Raw genomic sequence first — 25501 nt, 5'->3', positions numbered from 1 at the left:
CAGAGCTTTGGCTGTGGACACCATTTTTCCCTCCAAAATTTTAGGGAGGAAAAAATCTGTTTCCTGTCTTTTCTCTTTCGCTCGGCCGGCCTCACTCGCTCGCTTTTCCACAAGCATTTCCTTTCTCGAGCTTTGCCTCTCAAAGCAGCTAAAATGTTTCTTTTGGCGATAATCGTTTTGGGTTTCAGAGCTTCTTGATTCAGAGTTTTAAAATAAGCCACTTGTGCTTTGAGTTTGCAGCACCATACCAGTGTGTAATTTTGTCTGTAGTCTTATCAGTTTTATTGACGTTTTCTTCAAGCTGTGTAGAAGGACGTTGGCCAACCTTTCTAGTCTTAAGGACCCCTGCAGCCCCCTAAGAAGTATCCTATTAAACCAGATACGTGTTCCTTTGAACTTAAATGATATTGAGAATTAGCATAAATTTTAAGTTATAGTGGTTATTACAGTCGCTTTTAAATGAACAATCAATCCTTTCGGGGAAGACTAGTCATAAAGTAACATCATCTCAGATTGAAGCAGTATATTTTACTTTATATCAGAGAAAATGGTCTAAAAATGGTCCCAAGCTGTCATTGGGGCAGTACCCTTTGAAAGCCATTAAAGGGATAGTTCACTTTAAAATAAAAAATTATGTTATAATTTACTCATCCTCATGTTGTTTTAAACCAGTATGAATTTCTTTTGAACACAAAAGAAGATATTTTGAGAAATGATGGTAAACACACAGCAGATTGACTTCCATATTAGGAAAAATATTTTGGAAGTATTGTGATAAATGATGAAGAAAATATTTTGATAAATGATGGTAAAGCACATAGTTGAAGGTATCCATTAAATTCCATCATATTTTTTTATTCCTACTATGGAAGCCTATAGTCACTATCTATCTAATCACTGTGTGTTTACCATCATTTTTCAAAATATCTTCTTTTGGGTTCATCAAAAAAAATAAATTCATACAGGTTTAGAACAACATGAGCATGAGTAAATGATAACAGAATTTTCATTTTAGAGTGAACTATCCCTTTATGGTACAGATATGTACATTTTTACATTTTTGTTCTTTTGAGGTACTAATAAGAACTCTTTAGGTGCAAAGTTGTACATTTTGAAAGGGTGCTGCCCAGGTGACAGCTAGGGACTATTTTTCTGACAGTGTATTCATTTTTGGGGGGTTTGGCCGGGACATTTGATATCAAAGATAAAAGGGAAATAAATATATTAATAATATTAATTAATTAATAATAAATATAAATATTATTTACTTAAGTTAATTTATTTTTAATTGGTTTAAATAGCAGAATTAACATTTACTGCAACATTCTTAAAGAGCACCTATTTTGTTAAAAATAATTATAGTATGTGTATTTGGTATAATACAATGTGTTCGGGTGGTTTATGGTCCAAAAAACCATATTGTTTTCCAAATACTGTACATTTGTGTAGTTCCAGATGTTCCTGCCTTCCCTAAATGCTGTGATTTGTTACAAAGCTCATCGATTTAAAAAGCACTGTGTTATGATAAGGATCGTCGTGTCCACCTCAACCAGCTGAGGAAGTAAACTGTTGTCTACAGTCCGTGTGTTTGTTGTAGTCCAAGAAAAGAGATTTAAGTTGGAGACGATAATTCGCGCCATCGTATACTTTGGGATTTGTACCTTTTGCATATCGTTAATATGTACTGATAAACACTTACACAACAAAAGAAATGTAAAATCGTGAATCGGATAATAGTTTCTCCTTAAGCGCTTCCTATGGGCATCATTGATGAGGCTGAATTAACACCTATACACCAAAAGATAGCAAAAACTGTAAAAAGGCTTATTCTCATTGACTGCAGTGTTTACATTCCTTCGCAATAACAACTCTTGACAGCTGTGTTTAGACAAAACTTCCTGATGGTTTTTCCACTTAATAGCTCCAATGTGACACCGTCATTGAGAGATGCTTTCTTCACACCACAAATATTTCCCTTACCAGGCTTGAGGAAAGATGAAAATAACAGTAATTTGCATTGGCTGCGCTAGCATAGCTGCTGATAGTGATTGTAGTTTTTCTACTACATAAGCATGATGGTGTAGGTTAAAAAGTGCCTGAGAGATTTAATCTCCTGGATTATGAAGCCAAAGCTTCCCCTCTTTCGGCTGCCAGCAGGTCGTCAAACTACTCGGTCATTGAGCTAATCCCGTCAGATGCTCTTAGCATGCTAATGCATCCGAGAATGCACAGACAAACACTAGACATGTTTACTTCCAAGGCTTTTTGCGAAAAAGTTTTAGTGCATCAAAAAGTTTACTGATACAACTGATGGAAATGCTTATTATCGATTACATTTTGCAAATGTTTAAAGGGGACATTTCACAAGACTTTTTTCAAAATGTAACATAAATCTTTGGTGACCCCAGAGTACGTATGTGAAGTTTTAGCTCAAAATACCATGTAGATAATTTGTTATAACAAGTTAAAATTTACTTTAGGTGTGAGCACAAATGTGGCATTTTGGGTGTGTCCTTTAAAATGCAAATGAGCTGATCTCTGCACTAAATGACAGTGCCGTGGTTGGATAGTGCAGATCAAGGGGCAAATTTCAATGACCTATTTTTTCACATGCTTGCAGAAATCGTTTACCAAAACTAAGTTACTGGGTTGTTATTTTTCACATTTTATAGGTTGATAAAAGAGCTGGGGACCCAATTGTAGCGCTTAAAGGGACATTCCACTTTTTTTTGAAAATATGCTCATTTTTCAGCTCCCTTAAGGGGGTCGCACACCGGCCCCGCAGCTCAGCGTCGCGCCGCGTCGAGTCGCGTCTAGGGGTGTTTTCACATATGTTGGTGCGCACCGTGGTGTGGCCTCGGAGCGCACCAAAATACATTGTATCATTTTTCAGTTAGTGCGGTTCGTGTTCACATATTATTTTTTTTACTGTACTCGAAATGCCGCACCGTACACCACGTGACAACGGTCAGCCCTGCCATTGGTCTCTGACAGCTCTTACCGTCTCATGACCACCCCCACGTTTCCACGACAACCAGCCTGACAGGGAGAGCGCAGCTATCAAGATGTGGAGATTAGGGATGCATATCAATTAGTCGCGATTGATCTATGGCAGAGTGGAGGTTTTTGTTTGCATCATATGTGTGTGTGGGCTGTGTATAATAATTGTGTATATATAAATGTGCACACGTGCATGTATAATTTTAAGAAAAAAAATTATTTATATATTAAGTATTTATATTTATATATAATATAAATTATACATAAATATACAAATGTATATACATATGTAAACATTGCTTAAATATATACATGCATGTGTGTGCATTTAACTATACAAAGTTATTATACACAGTACACACACATATATGTTGTAAACAAAAACTTTTATTCTGCTATAGATTAATCGCGATTAATTGATATGCATCCCTAGTGGAGATAAACGATGCACGTCTTTGCGAAGTTTCTTTGCTTTAACGCGAAATTTCGTAGCTGTTCTATTAAAGCCTTTCTCACGGAGCCGTTTGCTAAAAAGCCCGTAATGTCACTATTTGTGTGTGGAGGACAGCTATGCATTTATAAAATCATCAGCTCAAACGTAAAGGAGACAGCGAATCTCTGCAACGGACCAGGACTGGCTTGTTTGTTGTTAACCCACAATATAACGTCAAAACAGAAGCCCAGTGGCTCAAACATATGGAGAACTTCCTGTATTTGGTTCGGCCCGAGGTCCAGCAGTGTTCACACCACAGGTGGGTCGCCCCAGAGTTCGGCGGCAGCCGCTCCGAGACCACCTGTTTAGAGCGGTCTCGGAGCGGTCGTTTAGTGCGCACCCGAGTGCGGCTGTTGTGTTCACACTGACCCAAACGAACCGTACTCGGAGCGACACGTCATTTGGGCCGACCTAAACAGTGTATATGTGAAAACACCCTAGGACAACTCGGAGGTATTGTAAACCGGAAGTGCACATTAAATAGCGCGAACTTCGAGCGTCTACTTCAAAATGCAAAACATACGTTAGCAGCCAATGTTAATCGTTAATGATTTGGGACAAATATGATGTTATTTAATGTTAAACTATGTGAGTGGCGCTGTGTGGCGCGACAGGGATTTGAGCAACTAACTGAGTCACAGCTGGGTGTGCGTATAGTCAAAGAAAATAATGTGTTCGTTTTTTTTTTTTTTTTTTTTTTTTAGAAAGGTGCTGAGCTGCGCGGCCGGTGTGCGATCACCTTTAGAGTTAGATATTTGATTCTTAGCGTTTTGGAATCCATTCAGCTGATCTCCGGTTCTGGCACTAGCACTTTTAGCATAGCTTAGCACAATCCGTTGAATCTGATTAGACCATTAGCCTCGGATTCCAGAACGGTAAAAATCAAATGTTTAACTCTAGGGGAGCTGGAAAATGAGCATATTTTCTAAAAAAAGTGTCCAAAAAAGTGTCCAAGTTTTAAACATGGAAAAAGTCTGATTTTCATGATATGTCCTCTTTAAGTAAAGCACATAAACCCAATGTCGATTACCTCAAATATTGCAAAAAACTAGTTTGGAAACACTTTTGTCAAAAATAGCTTTAATGCAAATACATTTTTTTCACATGATAGATTTTCATCACATGCAACCTTCGAACGGTACAACAGTATCTTAAATGTGAAACTTTCTGTTTTGATTTGGACACTGCTTTGTTCATTCTCATTTATTTCTTTACCTAAGCAAGGTTATAATAATTTACTAAACCTAAACATAAGAGCCTGATAAGTAATGCTCATTTACAAGAAAACATGTCAGACTCTTTATATGCAAAACTATATATAAAAGTGTTTCGAGTGAGCTATGTCAAGGTAACTTCAGATCTATAATGAGAAGAATCATGCTGGATGACATGTAAAATAGTCTTTATGTTTCCTGACAATACAGAGCATTAAAAACAAACCAGGGGGTCAAGACAAAGTCAGGAGTTTTTTTAAACTGTGAGTTGCACACTTTGGTATATTAAGGTGACAAAGTTATTTGGCTGTTGCAGTGAAAGATGCAAAAAAAGTCCAGTATATGAATAGCAATGGGCAGAAGATGAAATGCAAGCATCTGTATGTTTGTCTATGAGGCTCTTGCAGTACTTTCGGCAATGCAAGTGTTTGCATACAAGTTGGTGCTATTATTGTGTTATTTGTGCACATGATGATGATATTTTCAGGCTGTGTCTAGATTTATCATTTAATATCATCTCCTTGTTGTTCATTTGGTCTTGTGGTGTCTTCAATTTTGTATGTTGAATGGATTGTTTTGCTTATTCAAAGTGGCTTGCATGTGTGTGTCACCAAATTGCTGATTGTTATCTCGGGTTGTTCACAGATGAACTCACATCGCCAAACAATGAATCTTATCTCAGCGCAACCCAGTGACTCACAGTTAACTTCTTTTATTCTTTAATATAAATAACCTTAAGCAATACTCAGATTTGGAAAATGACAGGTTAGTCGATTTAGTATGCCTCTCTTACTCTCCTGTCTGATTGTTGAAGGGTTAAACAAGTTGTATGGCGGAGGTACTTGAGCACCTTTTTATGAGCGGAAAACAGAGGGAGCAGGATGAAGGAAAAGAGGATAGATGGTATTGGACTGGATTGGGGGCAGGTCAGTGGAAAGGGGGTGAAGGTGGACGATTGTCAGGATATCTAAGCTCAGTTTGCCCTTGGGCCACTTTTGGCCCATTGAATGATGTGAGGAAGAGGTTAAAAAGATGAAAGTCAAGAATGTTTGGAATCTGCTGGATAATTTGTCAATCACTACTTTAGTTTTAGTTTCGTGACTTAAATAACATAATGTCCCCTCCATACATACATTTCCAATTCAAATTGTTGGCTGTAAATGTGGGCTGTTTCTATATGTTACAATATTGTACCATGCATTTAGGCCAAAAGACTACCAAATCAACATCGTTTACCTTTCCAATGAGCACGGTTAGCCTTTGAATGCCACTTCCTCAACTTTTCAAGCTGAAACTTTTAGCGTATCAAGTGGGTCAGGAAGTGACGCTAGCATGCACCTTTAATTCTGAAATGTCTAGTCATCCGGTGACCGGTCTGGGTCTAGTTGAGCGTGAAGTGGAAATTACAGCTTATTTTTCCACGTTATGTGGTTGTACCCGTTTATTAGCACCGTTGTGGTTTTGTCAGTCTAATGGTTTCTCAGTATCTCAGTTTGGCCTGGCTAGAGAGACGCATGTGACTGGCCTTTGGTATGAACTGTGAAAGAAAGACAAATAAATAGCACAGAAAGGAGACCAAATTCAAAGATGCCAGTACACTCTGTTCACCCGTGAGGCTGACGAAGGTCAGCCAGCTGTGAGCTAGATCTGGATCCATGCTGTGTTACTGAAGCATCACATTTATAGAGATCATGTGGCCCGATATTTAATTAAAAGGGGTGATGAGGCTAATTAGGTCTGCACTTGTCCTCAGGGGGTGAGAAATGGAGCGATAGAGGTTGGCTTGCTGCTGGCTATTGCTAATTTAATCATTCTCGCCTGGTAAATCAGTAACGTTAAAAACTGCATCAAATGTCTGTTTTGTTGGTGATTTACAAAGACGTGATACTCACCGAGTGGTCAGGGGTGTTCACTGATAAGCTCACACAAAACCGCTGCAAAAGACGCTTTCCAACAGGTTTTATCGCAGTTTTGTCCAACTCCATTGACTTGTATTAGATGTGCTGTGAGGTACGGTATTACTCCACGCCAGGAGCTTTGTTAGTATTCTTGCAATTGGCAAAGGTGGATTATCACCACCAACTGGCCTGGATGGAGGGTCTATTATTTAAGCTCTCAACGGAAGAATGTACGGATGTGAGGCGTTTGGAAAAATAGGTCCACAAGTTTACAACGAATCCTAAAACACCTGTTGGAAAGCATCTTTTGCAGCGATTTTTGTGTGAGCATATCAGTGAACACCCCTGACCACTCGGTGAGTAGGTTTTTGAGTTCAAATACAAGTATACACAACCAAATGTAATTTCCTCGGTTTAGTTTCCCGGACAGGGACTAAACCGCCCCATAGTGTAGACAAAAATAAATGCAAGAGCTGTGAAACTAAAAAACATCTTGCACTTACATATCTTAACAAACATCAGTGCTCTTTGTTTTGCCTGAAAATACACAGAAGTAATGTTTAGTAAGGCATGTTTGTTAAAACTAGTTATATTTCCTAATTAAACTAAGGACTAGTCCTGGCTTAAGCTAATCCCTGTCTGGGAAACGACCCCTACAAGTATTAGACAAGTTGAGAGCATTTCGACACAATGTACATTGTGTCTTTTTAATATATTATCTGTGTGAGTCAACGTGAGAAGATACATTTGGTCAGTGATGCATTGTTGCTTGCTCTTGTGTTAATGGCTTCCATTAAAATACTTTTGTAAGTGTAGACGCATCAAACTTTCTCACTCTCTTTAATTCTCTCTATTTTCCCTCCCCGGTTGTCAAATATCCTCCCAAATATCCTTCTTAACAGTTTACACACACAGGAGCTCTTAAATTCCAGTCACTCTGTCTTGTTTAGGTAAGTCCCAGTGGCCTGGGGCATAAAGAGTAAATTTACTTAGCAAACTGAAGGTGTGTTTAATGTCTGTGTTTTATCTTTGACATAGAACAGTGACCATTGAAATGTATATTTGTATTATGTGACTGCTAATAGAGGACTGGCTCAATAGGACACACTGGTTTTTGAGAGGGTCAAAAGCTGGTGGTCTGGGTCAGGTTAGGGTTATGGTTAGGCACTGATAGTCAGATCTGGATTAGACAGCAGTTCATCAGATTTGGTTTCTTCAAATCCACATTAACAGGGTTTCCGCGGGGTTGTAAAAGGTAGTAAAAGGTAGTAAATTAAATTATGCCAAATTAAGGCCAGTAAAAAGTAGTAAAAAGTAGTAAGCGTCATCTGACGAGGTAGTAAATTTTCGATTGCCTTTTGTAATGTTATGATGCCTGGAAATTAGTTCAAATCACCTGCATATCTGGGCAAATAATCAAAGATCTTTCGTCTCTGGGATGTGATCAAAGCCTGGAGTGGAGCCAAATCACGTTCCTCTCTCCGCTGTAAGCGTTCTGTAATCACTACGTACCGGATCCACTCTGGGTTTTCTGACTGTATCACGTTGAGGTAAAACTTTTTCAGCTAGCATGGTCAAACTTATAATGCAGGAAGGCTCCGATGTTTTGAAGATCGATAAAGGTGTAAAAGACGATTGACTTGGCTTAGCGAAATAATGAAGATTGGCAAGCCTTTCAGTTCGTGGGATAAGAAAACCAAACAGGTAATTGCGTGTCTTTGCACAGTATGACTAACGTAAGGGGTCCTGTATTTTGGAGGTAAATGATTTCTCACGTTACTGATGCTATGCTGATATAGCCAGTGGCTGGTACAACGGGTTTGTTTAACTCGTGGGTAAACTTCATGTGGATCCACAAGAACCAAGAGGCAGATGACATCCAAATCCTGTGAGAGCGATTGACGAGGAATCATAAGAGGAGACTGCTTCCAAAATGCTCTCGCGGGACTTTGATGTCATCCACCTGTCGGTTCTTGCAGTTGCATTTGGGTATGGTCACAAAAACGTAACATTTGTACATATATTTAAGCACAGCAGTTTAAAAACAGGTGATTTTAAGACATTGAAAAACAAACAACAGTGCGTCTGCTGTTTCTGTGTCAGAGCAGCACGCAAGCCGCGCATTCGTTTCTCATTGAGCTTGTGTTGTACGTATTTTTGCCGCTTTATTGGCCTTAAATAACACATATGCGTCAAAAATCCCGTCTTTGCAAATATCCTCATATAAACACGACCATTTAGGTCTTAGAAGAAAGTAAACAGCAGAAACATTGCGCATAAACTAGCACATCAGCGCTGCCTCTATTGTAACATAATAATTTGTTGATAAAGGTACAGTCATTCAATTTACAACTGTCACTATGGTTACAGACATCCTGTGCGAATTCTACACGAGTTTGACTCGAGTTACTCGTTCAGGGTTTATTCATACATAACGTTACTGTATTAGAGCTGTGACTGTAAGCTGTTGTGTGAACAGAACAGACCCTGGATTATTTGTTTATGTGTACTGAATAATATGATATGAAAAAGTTGTATTTGTTCACATTAGTAAATGCATTATATAACATAAACAAACAATGAAAAATATAGAGTGTATATAAGCATTAATTAATTCTTGTTTATGTCATTACAGTAATTGACGGTGGTTCATGGTGCATTCACTAATGTTAACAGTTTCAACTTTGATTAAAAAATTATTAGTAAATGCTAAAATAAATACATTTACAATTAATAAATCATTAATAAAAGATTCATTAAAGGTGGTGATATTCATGTTTTCTTTTTATACAGTATAGTGAGTTATTTGGCTGTTTCGCTTTAATCTGAAATGCCCTGCAAACTACAGCTACCTATATGCCACATGAGACTTCAATATGGAATTTATGGCAAAAAAATCTCCCCTTAAAATGCTATTGGTCTCACCTACATAGTGTTAGTTAAAGGAATATGACTTGGCCTGAAAAACATTTCAGTCAGAAGAATTTTTTCACTTTAATTCTTTTTTGTATGTTATATATGTCAAAATCTGTGTAATAATAGAAAGGTCGCTGATTAACACTTGCAATTCAGTGTCGTGATGGTTTTAAAAAATATTCTGGAGGTAGTAAAAAAGGTAGTAAAAAGTAGTAAATTTAACTTAAGGATTTCTGTATAAACCCTGATTAACCAGAAACCAATAGAAACCAACAAATTCACAACCAATCCAAGTCAAGTTGAGTAAAAATGTCCTGGATATTCCACTGAATATTCTTAGGCTTCAAAACTATATCACATTACTGTGTTGCAGAGGCTGTAACATTTTTTCCTTTATCTTTTCTTGTTGTCTTTAAATGAGTCTTCCATCTTTCTGTAGATGTGTTACTCAGCCATGTGTCTGGCAGATTTAGGCCTGTTTGCTTTTCACTTCAACTTACTCTCATGTAGAGCCTGCTGTAGTAAATGAGGAAGGCAAGTTTGGAAGGAGATTGTCTGTGGGGAGATTGTTTACTGGGAGAAGAAGCTTTCAACACCCCCACTTAAAGCCCAGGATCAAGCTTGTGTCAAAAATGTGGAGTGAGAATGTGTATTTGAGTGGGTGAGGGTGTTGTGTACTTGAGTGATACATTGGTGGTCTGCACTGCCAGATGATCCCAAGTGTTCACATCCCCCCAACTCAAAGATGTTTAAAATGACAAGACACAGCTTATCGGGAGTGGGACTAGCTGGAGGGAATGCAGAAAGAAAAATGTTTTATTCCTTCAGAACAAAAGCTTTCTCATGTTCTCCATTGCTCACTCTTACTCTCTTATCTTGAAGATCAGTCTGCAACATTTTACCAGTGTGCCCATGATTGCTTTCCTACAGAAGACACAAAATAAGATCTGGCCAGGGTCCCACATGTGCCATTGGTTGGCTCAAGAACAACAAACTAATTGTGTGTTTGTTTCTGTGTGTGTGGGTGGGTGGATGCGAGAAAGCTTGTGAGAAACTGTGCAGAATCTTATTTCAATGTTTATCACCTCCTGTCTGTCTCTTCTATGTGGCATTTCATCTTGGCATTGGTCACTAATATGGCGCTTTCCTGTTTTAGGTGAGTCTGGACTGGGCAAATCCACACTGATCAATTCACTCTTTCTAACGGACCTGTACTCCAAAGACTATCCTGGTCCATCTCAAAGGATCAAGAAGACTGTTCAGGTATGTTGTCTTTACCTGACCTTTGACTCCTGATACTGATCTAGCAGTTTTTCCTTTACAGCTGTCTTGCTTTTCCTTTTATCCCCGAACTTTGACCCCATTTCTACAAACATTATTGTAATGTCAATTGTCTTGCAGCCAAATGTAAAATAGAATGGTTGCACATGCGGTTTATGATTGGTTGTTGTGGCTTGTGTCATGGCTTAAGGTCATTTGGTATCCTTACCTCAGACAGGGGTCAGAAACCTTTTGACAAGAAGGGCCAAAGTTCAAGATGAAAAAGCCAACTTCATTGCAGCACGGCTGTGGTCTAAAGCAGAACTGATGAACCAACTAAAGGCCAACTAAATAAACCTTGTTGTGGCTAGAAGGGAGCAGGTGAAATCTCACCGGATGTGCACTGTTTTTATCTTAATCCTACCCAACTGTAAACCCCACATTTTTAAGGGATTTTGGCCATAGCTGTATCCCACCTAGCCAGAACTGCTGTTTTCACCCTAATCTAACTTCCAAAACTGACCCTTTACCAAATATCTTGCAAGATTTCAGTGTTTGATTTATCCCTTCTAGCCAAAACGAATAAACCCCTGAATGCATTAGGGCTACAGCTGGAATGCAGAGTACCAATCAGGCTCAAGCAATCACAAACAGATCAGTGTTGACTGAGGTTCCCAGGCAAAAGCAAACGCTCCCAGACTCAGAAAACGAAAGGGACAGAGTCAAGTTTTGCCCTTATATGGATTTGATAAACAGAACAAGAACAGATGCTGAGGCTGGAAGATCAGAAATGGGAGGGACACTGCGAAGAGCCTGCGGTATGATGGAGTGACTCAAACTAAGTGTTTTTTGAAGACAACGGGAGGGGTCTATATGAAGGGGTCTGGATTCCTCCAGAGGCTTGAAGGGTTCAGTAGGAGGTCAAGAATTTTCCCACGAAACCCAACACTCGGCATTGACTTTCCCACCACCCTAGAGTAGGGATGTGTTCCGAGACGAGCCAGTTCTTTCTGGCATGCAAGTCCTCCATCACCATGAGGAACAAACTCGACAAACAAACACTGTGCCTTTTCTGCACTCAAGACCAAGTTGGTGGTTTTGAAATTCTGATCCAAGTGGTTTTGGACCTCGATCAATCTTGAAAGTTTTTTTTAAAAAGTCAGTCCACTCAGCAGCCATCTTGGTAACGCCCTGGACAGCTGTTTCTTGTCATCCAATTATAGCTTCAATGTACTTGAATGGGGAAAGAAACAAATCTAAACAACTGTCTGTTAAGCTCTATTAACACATTTTACTGTAGCTCGATTCAAGTTGGTCTACGTAATGCACATATGCATTCTGTAGTATTTACTGTTCCACAAGAAAGGAGGAAATTACATTAGAAATGTTTCCATCCAAAGTTGTGAATTAAACTGGAATATTTCCATTCAGTGAGTTGAAAAGCACAAATGTGTCACTTTCTGATAAACTTGCGTCAAATTTCAAAAAGAGAAATGGCATTTGCTGCTATAGGAGAAACCCCTGTGGACTTTTTTCGTTTATAATAAATTACGCACATAAGCGTGCATAGACGAAACGCAGTAACACACGTTTATGTCATCTTGAATTCAAAGACTGAAGAAGCTGCTGTTTGGAAACACAGTCACCTGAACACCTGAAAGTACAGTCCATTCTGTGATGCAATTATTGTCATCAGAAGAATGCGCACCGCCAGATTTTTGAAACCCTGCCTACATTGTACGTGTAGGTTGTGCATGCGCCTACAGGAGAATGTAGTATGTAGCCCAGGAGATGGATTGTAGTTTGTTGCATGCACCGAATGTCTGTGTACACATACAAGTCAAATGCTACATGTTTTGTTATCGGATAAGAAACTCACTTGAAACTATTTAAAATTGATGTGCATCTTGGCATTTCCATCCAGCATTTTTATGCGATATCCCAAAATGCACATAAAAATAGTGCATTCCCATTGACTCTTTTGAGATATTTTCTCTGAAGCCACCATGTTAAGCATTGTGATTTCAGCTGTTTATTTTTTCATTGAACTCTTTGTGATGACATGGATCATATTCTAAATTCTTTGGACCAGGTTTTGTTTAACTTCTTTAATGGTTTGTTTGGTTTCATTTAGGGTTATTTGCTTTTCTCAACACTGTGGAGAAACCTGCTAAACACAACCTTCACAGGTTGAATCCAGTGACTGTGGAATCTGTCACCCAACATCTAAACAAATTTCTGCTGGTTTTGTGAAATGATCAAAACCAAGCTGAATGAAATACAGTTCAAGTCCTGGAGTTGAACTTAATATCTATATGGACGTTCACATGAGATTTTCTCTTCAAAATCTCTGTGTTTCCCCATTTAACCTTCTCTGGCATGTTTGCCTAGTAGAAGGATCGAGTTGCATGATGCATTTTGTTTTATTTTGACATGGATGTTCACGGTATGAACATGTCAGTCTTCCCAAAGGCCGTGTTGATATGTGGCTGTCTAGTCTTCTGTGGTCATTTCAGGCAGGACAAGGAGACAGCGGGCAGCGTATTTATATTTCAAAACAATCTACTGTGTTTGTCATAGCAGCCACACTGGGCCGTACTGGTTGGGTCGAATGAACGGTTTGACATTTTTGTGGCTTTATGTTTGTAGGTTTTAAATTATTTCTTTTTTTAATGTTGGTGCAAACTCAAGTGCCCTGATATGCCTCATAAACATCGAAGCCTGAGCTAGAAAAAGAGTTTTAAAGGGATAGTTCACCCGAAAATAAAACTTCTGTCGTTATTTACTCCCCCTCGTGTTGTTTTAATCTCATATGAGTTTATTCTGAAGATATTCTGATAAATGATGGTAACTACAAAGGTGATGGTACCCATTGTAGGAAAAATGTCAACTGTGTGCTCACCATCTGTGAACAAAATATATGTTTTTTTAACAGAATAAAGAAACTCAAACAGGTTTAGAACAACATGAGGGTGAGGTTTTTTTGGTCCATGTCATCCAAAATGTTGATGTCTTTCTTTGTTCTGTCCAGAAGAAATTATGTTTTTGAGGAAAACATTGCAGGATTTTTCTCATTTTAATGGACTTTAATAGAGCCCAACATTTAATACTTAACTCAACACTTAAAAGTTTTTTTAACGGAGTTTCAAATGACTATAAACAATCCCAAACGAGGCATAAGGGTCTTATCTAGCGAAACGATTGTCATTTTTGACAAGAAAAATAAATCCACTTTTAAACCACAACTTTTCGTCAAGGTCCGGTCCAGCGCAACCTAACGTAAATGCGTAGTGACGTAGGGATGGTCACATGTTGCATATATAAAACGCAAATTTGCGGACCATTGTAAACAATAAACTGACACAAAGACATTAATTAGTAACAGTTGACATACAACAACGTAGGAACGGTCCTCTTTCAACACATTTGTAAACACTGGGGCGGAGTTTCGCGTTCGTCCTCTGTGACCTCTTTACGTCATGACGTGTTGCGTGGGGTCACGCTGACGCATCACGACTGGATCTAGACAAGAAGTTGTGGTTTAAAAGTGGATATTTTTTATTTTTCTTGTCACAAATGACAATCGTTTTGCTAGATAAGACCCTTATGCCTCGTTTGGGATCGTTTATAGTCATTTGAAACTCCGTTGAAAAAAACTGTGAAGTGTTAAGTATTAAATGTTGGGCTCTATTAAAGTCCATTAAAATGAGAAAAATCCTACAATGTTTTCCTCAAAAAACATAATTTCTTCTTGACTGAACAAAGAAAGACATCAACATTTTGGATGACATGGTGGTGAGTAAATTATCTGGATTTTTCTTTTAAGAAAATTGACTATTCCTTTAAGAAAAAGAGATTCTTCCTACACGTCTTTCTTATTCTTCCATTAAAAATGTACAGGAAAGAACTAAATAGGGTTGTCAGACTTCGTGGTTGTTTTCGTTAACGTAAAATGTGCGCGTGTTAGCGTTGGCATGTGTCAAAGAGAGAGTAGTTTTAGAAAAACAAGGTCAGCCAAAAATAACCAGGCCTGTGAGAATAAGCCTTTTTACTAAAAGCAGCTGAAATAACTGGAGATGATGAAGCTGAATCATACGAAATAAGAGATGACTACCGCTTGTCTGATCTCAGCTTTATCTAATGAATCCCAGCGCATGGGTTAAATTAACCCAGAAATTGTTTACATTTGACCCAATAAGCATAAGTTCACGTACAAACAAATGGGTTGGGTTCACCCCTTTTTGACCCAATGCTGGGTTAAAAATAATCTAGTGTAACTACCAATGAATTGTCAGTCAATTACACATCTTTGGCTTTATTTTGTTCTTGGATGATCTTTCTTTTAACTCTTTTCCCGCCAGCTTTTTAAAAAAAGTTGCCAGCCAACTGCAACATTTATGATTTTCAAGTTTAATGCATTATAGAAATATTTCTTTAACCCCTTCAGACCTGTTTTTTTCTGGTGTTTAATCAGTGTGCACTGCTTTATTTTGATTGGTTGATCAGCATTTTATTTGGTTTGAACCACAAAATATTTAATATCCGTTCAAGTGGACGCAGGGTTAAGTATATAAACATACAATATATCAAATTAATGAACAAACCCTCTCCTTTAAAAAAACATCCTATCTTCATTTCTTCTCTTTTATCACCTCTCAGATATGGGTAGGTTTTAATTTCTTTTAAATTTTAAGCAAAAAGCTGAGATAATTGCATTTATGTTAAAGAATGATGATCAAAAAATACACTGAGTTTACTGGTTTTGGATCAGCGGATGCTTTAGTGTTTTATAAAGTGTGTATGAGTGCCACCTAGTGGATAATAGCAGAAATATGGATTGCTCTAAAAACTCATCATTGGCAGGTAAAGAGTTAATGAATTAGGTCTGGTTAAAGGGATACTCCACTTTTTTGAAAATGGGCTCGTTTTTCAGCTCCCCTGGAGTTAAATATTTGATTTTTGCAGTTTTGGAGTCCATTCGGCTGATCTCCGGGTCTGGCGGTTCCACTTTTGGCATAGCTTGGCGTGGTCCGTTGAGTCTGATTGGACCGTTGGCAACGCGCTTGGGAGTTACCAAAGAGTTTTGATATTTTTTCTATTTTAAACTTAAACGCCCAAAAATAGTCCCGTTGGTAACTTCAATAGCTGGGGACTATACTCGGGCACTGCCTAAAATCATTGCGCCTCCTGCAGCCATGTTACGGCAGCAAAGTCCTTGATTATTATGCCAGAATGAGAGTATAGTTCCTAGACATATCTGCCTAGAAAATCGCAAGTTTTAATTTTCTTTCGGTCTTAGTACACGATGTAACCACAGAGTCAAGTTTTAAATAGGAAAAATATCAAAACTCTTTGGTCATTTTTTTAGCACGATGCTAATGGTCTAATCAGATTCTATGAATTATGCTAAGCTATGCTATAAGTGCTACCACCAGACCCGGAGATCAGCTGAATGGATCCCAAAATGGTAAAAATCAAATGTTTATCTCTAGGGGAGCTTGAAAATTAGCATATTATTTTCCAAAAAAGAGGATTGTCCCTTCAAGTGATAGTTAACATAACAGTAATATTGTACTTGATGATATGCACAGGCCAGGTTGCTTTCCTGTGCATATAAAAAACATTGTGGGTCCTGCTTTCAGGTGGAACAGTCCAAAGTGCTGATAAAGGAAGGGGGCGTACAGCTCACACTCACCATTGTTGATACACCAGGTTTTGGCGATGCAGTGGACAACAGCAACTGGTAAGTAAATAGGAATTTGGGGGAAATTAAAAGGCAGCATTATATTAGCTAGTTCAAATCTTTTCACATGCTGTTTGTGTATGTTATTAAATATTTTTTTCCATCTAACTTTTGACTTGCATCTCTTCTTATCCCTTTCTTTTAGTTGGCAGCCCGTCATCAACTACATTGACAGTAAGTTTGAAGACTTCCTAAACGCAGAGTCGCGGGTAAACAGGAGGCAGATGCCTGACAACCGGGTGCACTGCTGCTTGTACTTCATCGCCCCCTCTGGCCACGGGTGTGTACTGCACATCCTACACATGAAGCCTGGCATGAATTAACCGGCTTAAAATAGAAGCCACACACACACACACACGTCCTGATTTGCAAATTTTGCACTCCAGTGTCAGCCGTGGGAAGATGATGGAATTTAGTACAATACTACGAACATGGAAAAATGTTTACAGAATGCATGCCTATGCATTGATTTGAATTCATTAGTGTGTGTGAGAGAGAGAGAGGGGGAGAGTGTAGAAGCACAGATGGAGATGCATACTACCCACACCCAGATTCAGAAACATTACATAATGCCCACTAACTTGACGTATAATAGATGTTGACTGATACAGTCAGAAAGCAATGAGAACCCCCAAAAGCTCTGCATATGTATTTACAAAGCTGCTCATCCAAACCATGGGCATATTTTTAGCAAAATAAATGCCCCAAATTATGAAAAGTTTTATCATTTACTTTTGAAAGAGGTCGACCCCTGCAGGCCAGCACATTTTTTTTGCGTCCTCTATTTAAAAAGCCACTATGAAGCAACATCCATATCTCGGTGACCTTTGTGTTGCATACATTCCTAAAATGTATAAACAGTTCTTCAGCTGGCCCGGCCACACACGCATACATGCACAAACCCAGTTCAGTGTAAAGAACAGCGGCTTTGTCTGGATTTTCAAATGAAAGTGACATAATTTTACAGCTTTGGGGGAAACGATGAGAAACCGTTCTGCGATGTGTAGTGGCTCTGTGCTGACGGTCAGCTCTGTTTATTCATCGCTGCTTCGGCTGTTTGGCTTCAGTTGCATCACTTAATGGGATGCAGCTGAGGTTTGTACATAAGCTTTGTAGTTATGTTTTATACAACTTTTTTTAAGGTTGTACTATTTGTGCATCTAACAAAAATGTACATTTCATAGACAAAAATGAAATGTCTGATCATATGTAAATATTATTGTATTGTACTGCACTAGGTAGTCAAGGAAGGATTTTAAGAGGTGAATTGTATAGTAGTTCATTAATATTACTTTTATATTAACACTTATATAGTTTTTCTAGAAATTACCCATGAAATTTGATGCATGAATAAGCCGATTTAACACAGAGATGCTCTTTGCAGACTGAAGCCTCTGGATATTGAATTCATGAAGCGCCTACATGACAAAGTCAACGTCATTCCTCTCATTGCCAAAGCCGACACACTCACACCGGAAGAGTGCCAGCTGTTTAAGAAACAGGTGTGTTTGTGATATTTCAGCAATGGTGGTCTGTTCTTCTGACTTCAAGGTCCCCCATTGTCCATAACAAGTTTTGAATAAACGCATATATGCCACTCGCAGTTTCTACCCAAAAAATATTCTAGAGCTTGGAAAAACTAGAATGATGTATTTGTGACCCACAAAACCAGTCGAAATTGAGATTTATACATTTGAATAAATAATATTTCTATTGATGTATGGTTTGTTAGGATGGGGCAATATTTGGCTGAGATGCAACTATTTGAAAATCTGGAATCTGAGGGTGCAAAAATCTAAATATTGAGAAAATCACCTTTTGAAGTTGTCCAAATGAAGTCCTTAGTGAAACATATTACTAATGATAACTAATTTTGATATATTTATGGTAGGAAATATACAAAATATCTTTGTGAAACATTATCTTTAATTAATATCTTAAAGATTTTTGGCATAAAATCGATAATTTTGACCCTTACTATGTATTGTTGGCTATTGCTACAAATATACCCGTGCTACTTAAGACTGGTTTTGTGGTCCAGGGTTACATTTGTGATAAAATAACCGAACTTCACAAAAAATACCCAGATTTATTTTTTAACTTTTATGCTTGTTTTGTCTAGTCTAAAGTTATTTTAAGATTGTGTTTAGGCCCCCTTGTAGACCCCGGGACTTTGGTTGAGAAGCACTGCTCTAAACTCTGCCATCCTGTCATTATTAGATTATGAAGGAGATACAGGAACACAAAATCAAGATCTATGAATTTCCCGACACGGAAGATGATGAGGACAGCAAACTCATACGAAAGATAAAGGAAAAGAGCACTAAAGGAAACCATGCTTGTTTAAACAGTTTTAACAATGTTTTATTTTTAACACTTTTAATTCATTTTCTGCCAGCCTTTCTTTTTAAAGTTGCCAGTCAGCATTTTTGGTTATTTTTCACAAAATGCCTTCCAGGAAAATTTTCTTCTAATAATATATAAATATACAAATATATCAAATGCAAGAACAGACCCTCTGCTTTCAAACTAACTAACAAAATGGGGGAAAAATTGCTTATTAATTTATATTTTCTTTAAAAAAAAAATTTAGCAAAAAGCTAAAATAATTGCATTTTTGTGAAGGAATTTTGTTAGAGATCAGATTCAGAACGATTATCAAAACATACAGAGTTTTAAATCAGTAAATAATCTGTTGTTTCTTTTTTTTATAATTTGAGTAATCGGTATTAAAGATCAACATTAAAAACTCATCAGGAACACGTTTTTTTTTTTCATGCAAATGTTTTCTCTTAAAAATCAAGATAACTTGTCAATGGCAGGAAAAGAGTTAATTTTAAAGGTGCATTATGTAACTTTTGAGAGGATCTCAGAAATGCAATATAATTTACATAGCTATATTATCAGTAGAGTATAAAGACCTTACAAAATGAACTGTATTGTTTTTATTACCTTAGAATGAGCCGTTTTTATCACACTGCTGGTCTCCTTACATAGAAGTCGCCATTTTGTGCCGCCATGTTTCTACAGTACCCCTAAATGGACAAAAGTCCTATAGAGCATGTTTCGTCACTAAATTGTCTCAGACGATGACATGTTTGTCCTGTAGCGGCTACCGTAGCTTTTCTATGCGTTTCGAAAGGAAGGGATTAGCTGTGGACTGAGCCATTGGTTGCATTTCACAATCTAACCTCTAGATGCCACTAAAAATCTACACCGTGGACCTTTAAATCCAACGTTTTTTGTCATTATAAGACAGCTCATAAATGCAATATTACAGTTTTGAGGTGTTACATGTTTGTTACCTTTAAAGGCGGTGTGTGTGATTTTTGAAAAACTCTTTGGAAAAGAGAGTCGGGCCGACTAACAAAACACACTTGTAGACAATCAGCATTAAGGGGCGTGTCTACTAACGACATCGTTGCCTGGGTTGCGTATGTGTTGGGCGGGTCTATCAAAAGAAGGTCCAAATTCTATTGGGGTAGGGGCGTGTTTGTTTAGGTGATTTCAAATGTCAACATTGGCTTTCAGAGACCCGCCTTTAAGGCCATCTGTGTGCTGGTGTACTCAAATTATTTAAAAAAAACTTTTCAAAATAAAGGCATTTTAAGTTTTACATTTATGCATTTGGCAGGCTATTTTATCCAAAGCCTGTTTTATCAGTATGTGTGTATTGATCCAAACCCATGACCTTTTAATAACATGAAGGTCTTTAACTTTGCCGACAGAATTCTAGGTCAGTTGGAGGTTTATTTATTGATTTTATGTGATTTGCTACTTAATGTAGTTGTTTGATCCAGCGTTCAATGCGAACATTTGTTGTCATTCCCTCTGTGTGTGGTCAATACGAGCTGTTTGTAATTAACTGCGTTTCATACCGACAGGAAAAGATGCCTCTGGCTGTGGTCGGTAGCAACGTGGTGATCGAAGTGAATGGCAGGAAGGTCAGAGGGCGCCAATACCCCTGGGGCGTAGCAGAAGGTACGTGCGGCGTCAGCATGGCCCGTTTGAGCGTGCAATGTGTCATTTTAAAGGGAATGCAAAAGCGTGAAGCAGAAATTGTACAGTTTCCCTCCTGGATTTGAAACTAATTTGTCACCCCCCCCCCCTTCATCACAGGCCACAAATTACTTGTTTTGGTGGTGATACTATCCCCACATTTCTTTCTGTCTTTACGAAACTCCTCCCTGTGAAACCTTTTCATTTTGAATTGTTGTGGGTGAGCGAGTGTCTTTTTTCCTTGGTTGTTTACGTGTCATTTTCTTTTCTCTTTTTTTCTTTCTGTCTGCTCTTTTTCATGACTGACAGAGGGCATTATTGGTAAACAAAACCATTTTTTTCATTTATACGCTTTTTTCTTTGTTTAAGGCCCCTTGCCCTTCCTCTGCCACCTTTTTACTGCTCCGAATCTTTGCTGATTGTCAAACCCGTGCTATACAAGTAGTCACATATATAAGACGCTGTTTATACCTGGTATTAAGATGCCTTTTGATCGATCGGATCTGGTATTTAAATCCATCTTTTTTGTCCACTTCTGTCCTGAATACCTGGAGGGAATGGTCTGTGTGAGTCCGTCTGCTTTTGTTTAATCACGAGCAGGAGAAATTATGGGTTTAAAGGGATAGTTCACCCAAAAATGAAAATTCTGTCATCATTTACTCACTCTCATGTTGTTGCAAGCCCGCAATTTATTTGTTCTGATGAGCACAAGGGAAGATGTTTTGGGAAATGTGTGTGACCGGGCGGTTTGTGGGCCCCATTTACTTCCATAGTATTATTTTTTCCTACTGTGTAGGTGAATGGGGTCCACGAACGGTTTGGAACGTTTCTCAAAATATCTTCTCTTGTGTTCTTCACAACAAATAAATGTATGCGGGTTTGTAACAACATGAGAGTGAGAAAGTGATGACAGAATTTTCATTTTTAGGTGAACTATCCCTTTAAATTCACGCAAACTAATAGTATTTCTGAGTCCGCTGCTTGGGTTGTTAGTAAACATGCTGCACAGAGTTTTGTACGTGTATATGTACGAGCTTTCTCTGATATTTTAGCACAATCGATTAAATAAGGTCACGCAACTTACAATCGCGATTAATCGCATACAAAATAAAAGTTTGTGTATGGATAATATGTGTGTGTGTATTATGTGTAATTATTATGTGAATATATTTATTTATTTATTTATATTTATATTTATATATTTATATATTTATATATATTTATATATATATATATTTATATTTATATTTATATTTATATTTATATTTATATTTTTATATATATATATATATATATATAATGTGTATATGTTTATATAAATACACACATACATGTACATTTAAGAACACAATTGTGTATTTTTAATTAATTTATATACAATTAAAATATATAATTAAAAATATTTTTTTTTCTTAAATGTACATGTATGAATTGTATAAATAATGTATATGTTATTATTGTTTATTTTTTATATTTTATATATATATATTATTTTTAAAATATTAAAAAACTTTTAATTTGTATGCGATTAATCACGACTAATCTTTTAGCGGAGATGTTTTGTGCCTGTTCAGACAATCCGGTCAAATGCGTTTTCGACTACCTCTGAATGTGTTCGAAAGTGGATGAGCACAAAATGTTTTACACCCCATCTTTGAGGTCGTCCAGTTGTGATCCGATCGACCAAAATGCATATCTTAATACCAGGTGTAGACGCCTTTAAGAGAGACTTATAATCTGCAGCCCCCATAGGAAGTAGAGCAACTGATTTTTAACATGTTTATAGGTTTGTATATACCCCTTATGCAGGGCTGGGTGATTATATCCCAATATTTTACAAGACTTTAAGACACAACGTGTCATTGTAAGTCAAGGAGGGTTACGAATCTTGCACCCCTATAGGAAACAAGACCTTACAATAAAGTCAAAATATTACAGAAACATTCAGGTGCAACAACAAACCCGTTGTGAATATATTATTAATATTCGGTGTACCGCCCAGCCCTGCCGTTATGTTTAAACACAACCTTAAATCCAGAAATGCATGTCTTCCATACTCACGTTAAACCCCCACTTTGAAATGTTAATACACGAGGGCTAAAAATGTGCCTTGGGTCAAGGGTTAAAACATTTTTAACATTTCGATTTCATAGTTTGACATTGTCAATAAGTGTCTTTGCCTCAGAACTCCTGCTGTATGTTGGGCCAACTGAGTGCTAATTTTTCCATCCTAACAACATCTAATAAGCAATATCCTAATATTAGCCTAAAAATGACCCCTAAAGCTAGAAGTATAGTCCCGTTTCCACTTACAGAATAGTATGCGCACATTGCACTCGCACCGCTGGATTTTTGTAACCATGCATACTTTGTATGCGCAGGTCACTTATGTTGCTCAGGAGATATATTGCATTTCGTTGCAATGCACATGCGCCGATCGTCTATGTACATGTACGAATAAACTATGCTTTGCAAGGCTTTTGAAAACGTATGCGTTGTTTGTGTACACATAAAAAACAGACTATACTCCGGGCTTAAGGCACCATGCATACCTGTCAGTTTGTATCAGGGGTTTACCATTATGATCCCATCAAAAACCAAGCATTCTTTAAAAAACTACATATCCCATGATTCCCTTGGCCCTGTGACTCCACCCCCTCCCCAGCTCCATTTGGCTGGTTTTGTTCTGCTTGTCATCACCGTCACGTAACCCTCCCCTCAAACCCCATTTTTAGTCATAGTAGCTCATGAATCACAGGTTCCTACAGGAGAGACTTTTGGCTCCTTAAGTCCCGCCCCTCCAACTGCTCTCTCACAGGTAGGTGGTTGTAGCAGATTGACACATGAGGTGGCCAATCAGCATGAGTTCTCCTCATAGGTAAGGAACTCGGTGCAGTTTGGACTTTTCTTGGAGAATAAAAATCCTTTCATCCCTTAACTGTTTGTCAAAAAACTCTAGTCCTTTCCCAGATTCCCAACAAGTGTTTGATCATAATAATGATCGTGTGATCATGTGAATGATCACATAATCGCAATCTGAGCTGCTAACATGCACAAACAATTTTCTTTTTTATTGATTAATCTTCGGCATTTGCAGTACAACATTGCTACATTGTTTTTTGCTTCCAACCACCCGACCTGTGTCTTTTGATTTTAATTTGTCAATTGTATTGTTAATTGTAATTGTTTAATTGTGTGTTATGTCTACAACAACCTCAATGTCTCATTCTGTTTGCTTGCAATTGTGTAGTTTGTCACTGCCTTTTTCATAAAACATTTTAAAATTGTATTTGACTGCATCTTCGAAATAACCATACACGTTGCATTTTCATGTCAAAGCGTTTGAAGAGCTCAGATGCAAAAGCCGCTAAACGCCACCTCTGTCAAAAAATATAATTATGATATGCTCTCGGCACGCATAATAGACCATGCAGAAATAACGCTGCTTTGGCAGAATATGTTAAACACGTCCAAGAATTGAAAGAATGACGGTGCACGTACGTCAAGGTGCAAGTTAAAGGAGGTTTACAGAATATATTAAGATATTTACCACATTTTTGAGCCCTCTACCTTTATTCAAAAAGTAACTGGAGACTTTTTGAGTTTGAGACACTCGAATTTGTTGAATTTGTGTGAAAATAAGGCACTGAACCTAACCAAGAGTCTGATTTAAAAAAAAGCGCATTTACAAGAAAACATTTCAGATGCACTTAGAGGGTTTTGCATATGAGCTCTTCTTTTATTGTTACGGTTAACAAAAGTATAGTCCCAGTCCTGTGCATATTCTAGCTTCAATGTCAAAGAAATATAAAATGTATTTCAGCTACTTGCTAGGTTAAAGGGATAGTTCACCCCAAAATGAATCAGATTTACTTGTCGTTCGAACCCCCAGTGAACCCAAATGCAGATTTTGGAAACTAAAATGGTTTGTGGTTTCTGGTTACTATGGTAGTGGATGGTCACCACCTCGGTCACCATACACTCCCATAGTAACCAGAAAACCCTTTTTTAACCCGTTAATTGGCGCTGTCCCGTGAGCGGGACACCTACGTTTATTTCAATATTTTCTATGTAAATGTTAATCTATCATGACAAACTATATATTGTTGGAAAGGTCTAAGAATGTAGTTTTCATATTTCAAAACCTTTTAGCAGTAATAATAATGCAGTAACTGTAATTTATTCATTTGTGACACAATTATGCAGCAAACCTCAAAGCAAACCAGCACAAACCTTAGTTTTTTGACAATTTTATGTATTAAAAATTATGCTATATTGCATTTTTATTTATTACAAATAAATGTAAACTGCTTTAAAAAAGTAATATTTTCACCTCTAGACATTTCCCTAAAAACCGTTGAAGTGTCTTCTTTAAAACCAAAAATTACCTAATTAAAACCAAAATTAGGCTTCTAGACAAAAAAAAATGGCAGAATTATATTAATTTAAAGGTGTATATCACCTTTTCACCAACCCCCCACTCAAAAAGGGCTGCGCTAGTTAAGAAAACCCTTCAATAATAAATAACGACATTATTTTCATTTTTAGGTGAACTATCTCTTTAAAGGTTAGGATAGTTTAGGTTCATTTTAATATTGTTGTTCTTGCTCTAAAAGTTGTCTATCTCTTCTTGTTGCAGTGGAGAATGGTGAGCACTGTGACTTTACAGTCCTGAGAAATATGCTTATCAGGTGAGAAACCGCTTGTGACGTGCTGTGTAAAAAAGCTGTGAAACAAAAGTGTTAAAAGCAAGCGGATACTATTTCTGTCCTCACTGAAAATAAAATGTTGTCTTTAAAACTACAAGATCACAGCCAGTCAGACCAAGTTTGATGGTAACTACATCTACCGTATTTTTTGGTATATAAGCCGCGTTTTTTTTCATAACTTGGCTGGTGGTGCGTCTTATCGTCAGGTGCGCCTTGTAAGTCAGTATGAATTCATTTTGACATTTAAGAGGCAAGAGACAACAGTACCG

At 37.6% G+C, this 25501-nt stretch overlaps 1 protein-coding gene and 1 long non-coding RNA gene across 4 annotated transcripts in view; one reads left to right on the top strand and one right to left on the bottom strand.

The window, feature by feature from the left end:
• The window catches only part of septin15 (septin 15), a 39105-nt gene that overhangs the window by 7704 nt on the left and 5900 nt on the right, over positions 1 to 25501 (top strand). For all 3 annotated transcript variants that reach the window (XM_073868570.1, XM_073868569.1, XM_073868568.1), the window contains exons 3-9: positions 10678 to 10784; positions 16424 to 16524; positions 16670 to 16804; positions 17909 to 18026; positions 18745 to 18844; positions 20416 to 20505; positions 25163 to 25214. In XM_073868570.1, the coding sequence (XP_073724671.1) occupies positions 10678 to 10784; positions 16424 to 16524; positions 16670 to 16804; positions 17909 to 18026; positions 18745 to 18844; positions 20416 to 20505; positions 25163 to 25214 (703 nt within the window). The remainder of the gene's footprint in view (positions 1 to 10677; positions 10785 to 16423; positions 16525 to 16669; positions 16805 to 17908; positions 18027 to 18744; positions 18845 to 20415; positions 20506 to 25162; positions 25215 to 25501) is intronic.
• LOC141364313 (uncharacterized) lies at positions 20932 to 21295 on the bottom strand. Its single transcript, XR_012370030.1, has 2 exons — positions 21188 to 21295; positions 20932 to 21071 (listed from the first exon to the last, which is right to left on the bottom strand). It is a non-coding gene; the product is annotated as an uncharacterized lncRNA (long non-coding RNA).

The sequence above is a fragment of the Misgurnus anguillicaudatus genome, chromosome 6 (assembly GCF_027580225.2).
Source record: "Misgurnus anguillicaudatus chromosome 6, ASM2758022v2, whole genome shotgun sequence".
Lineage (NCBI taxonomy): Eukaryota > Metazoa > Chordata > Actinopteri > Cypriniformes > Cobitidae > Misgurnus > Misgurnus anguillicaudatus.
The sequence above is the reverse complement of the archived record's forward strand: the minus strand, read 5'-3'. Positions and strand labels throughout refer to the sequence as shown.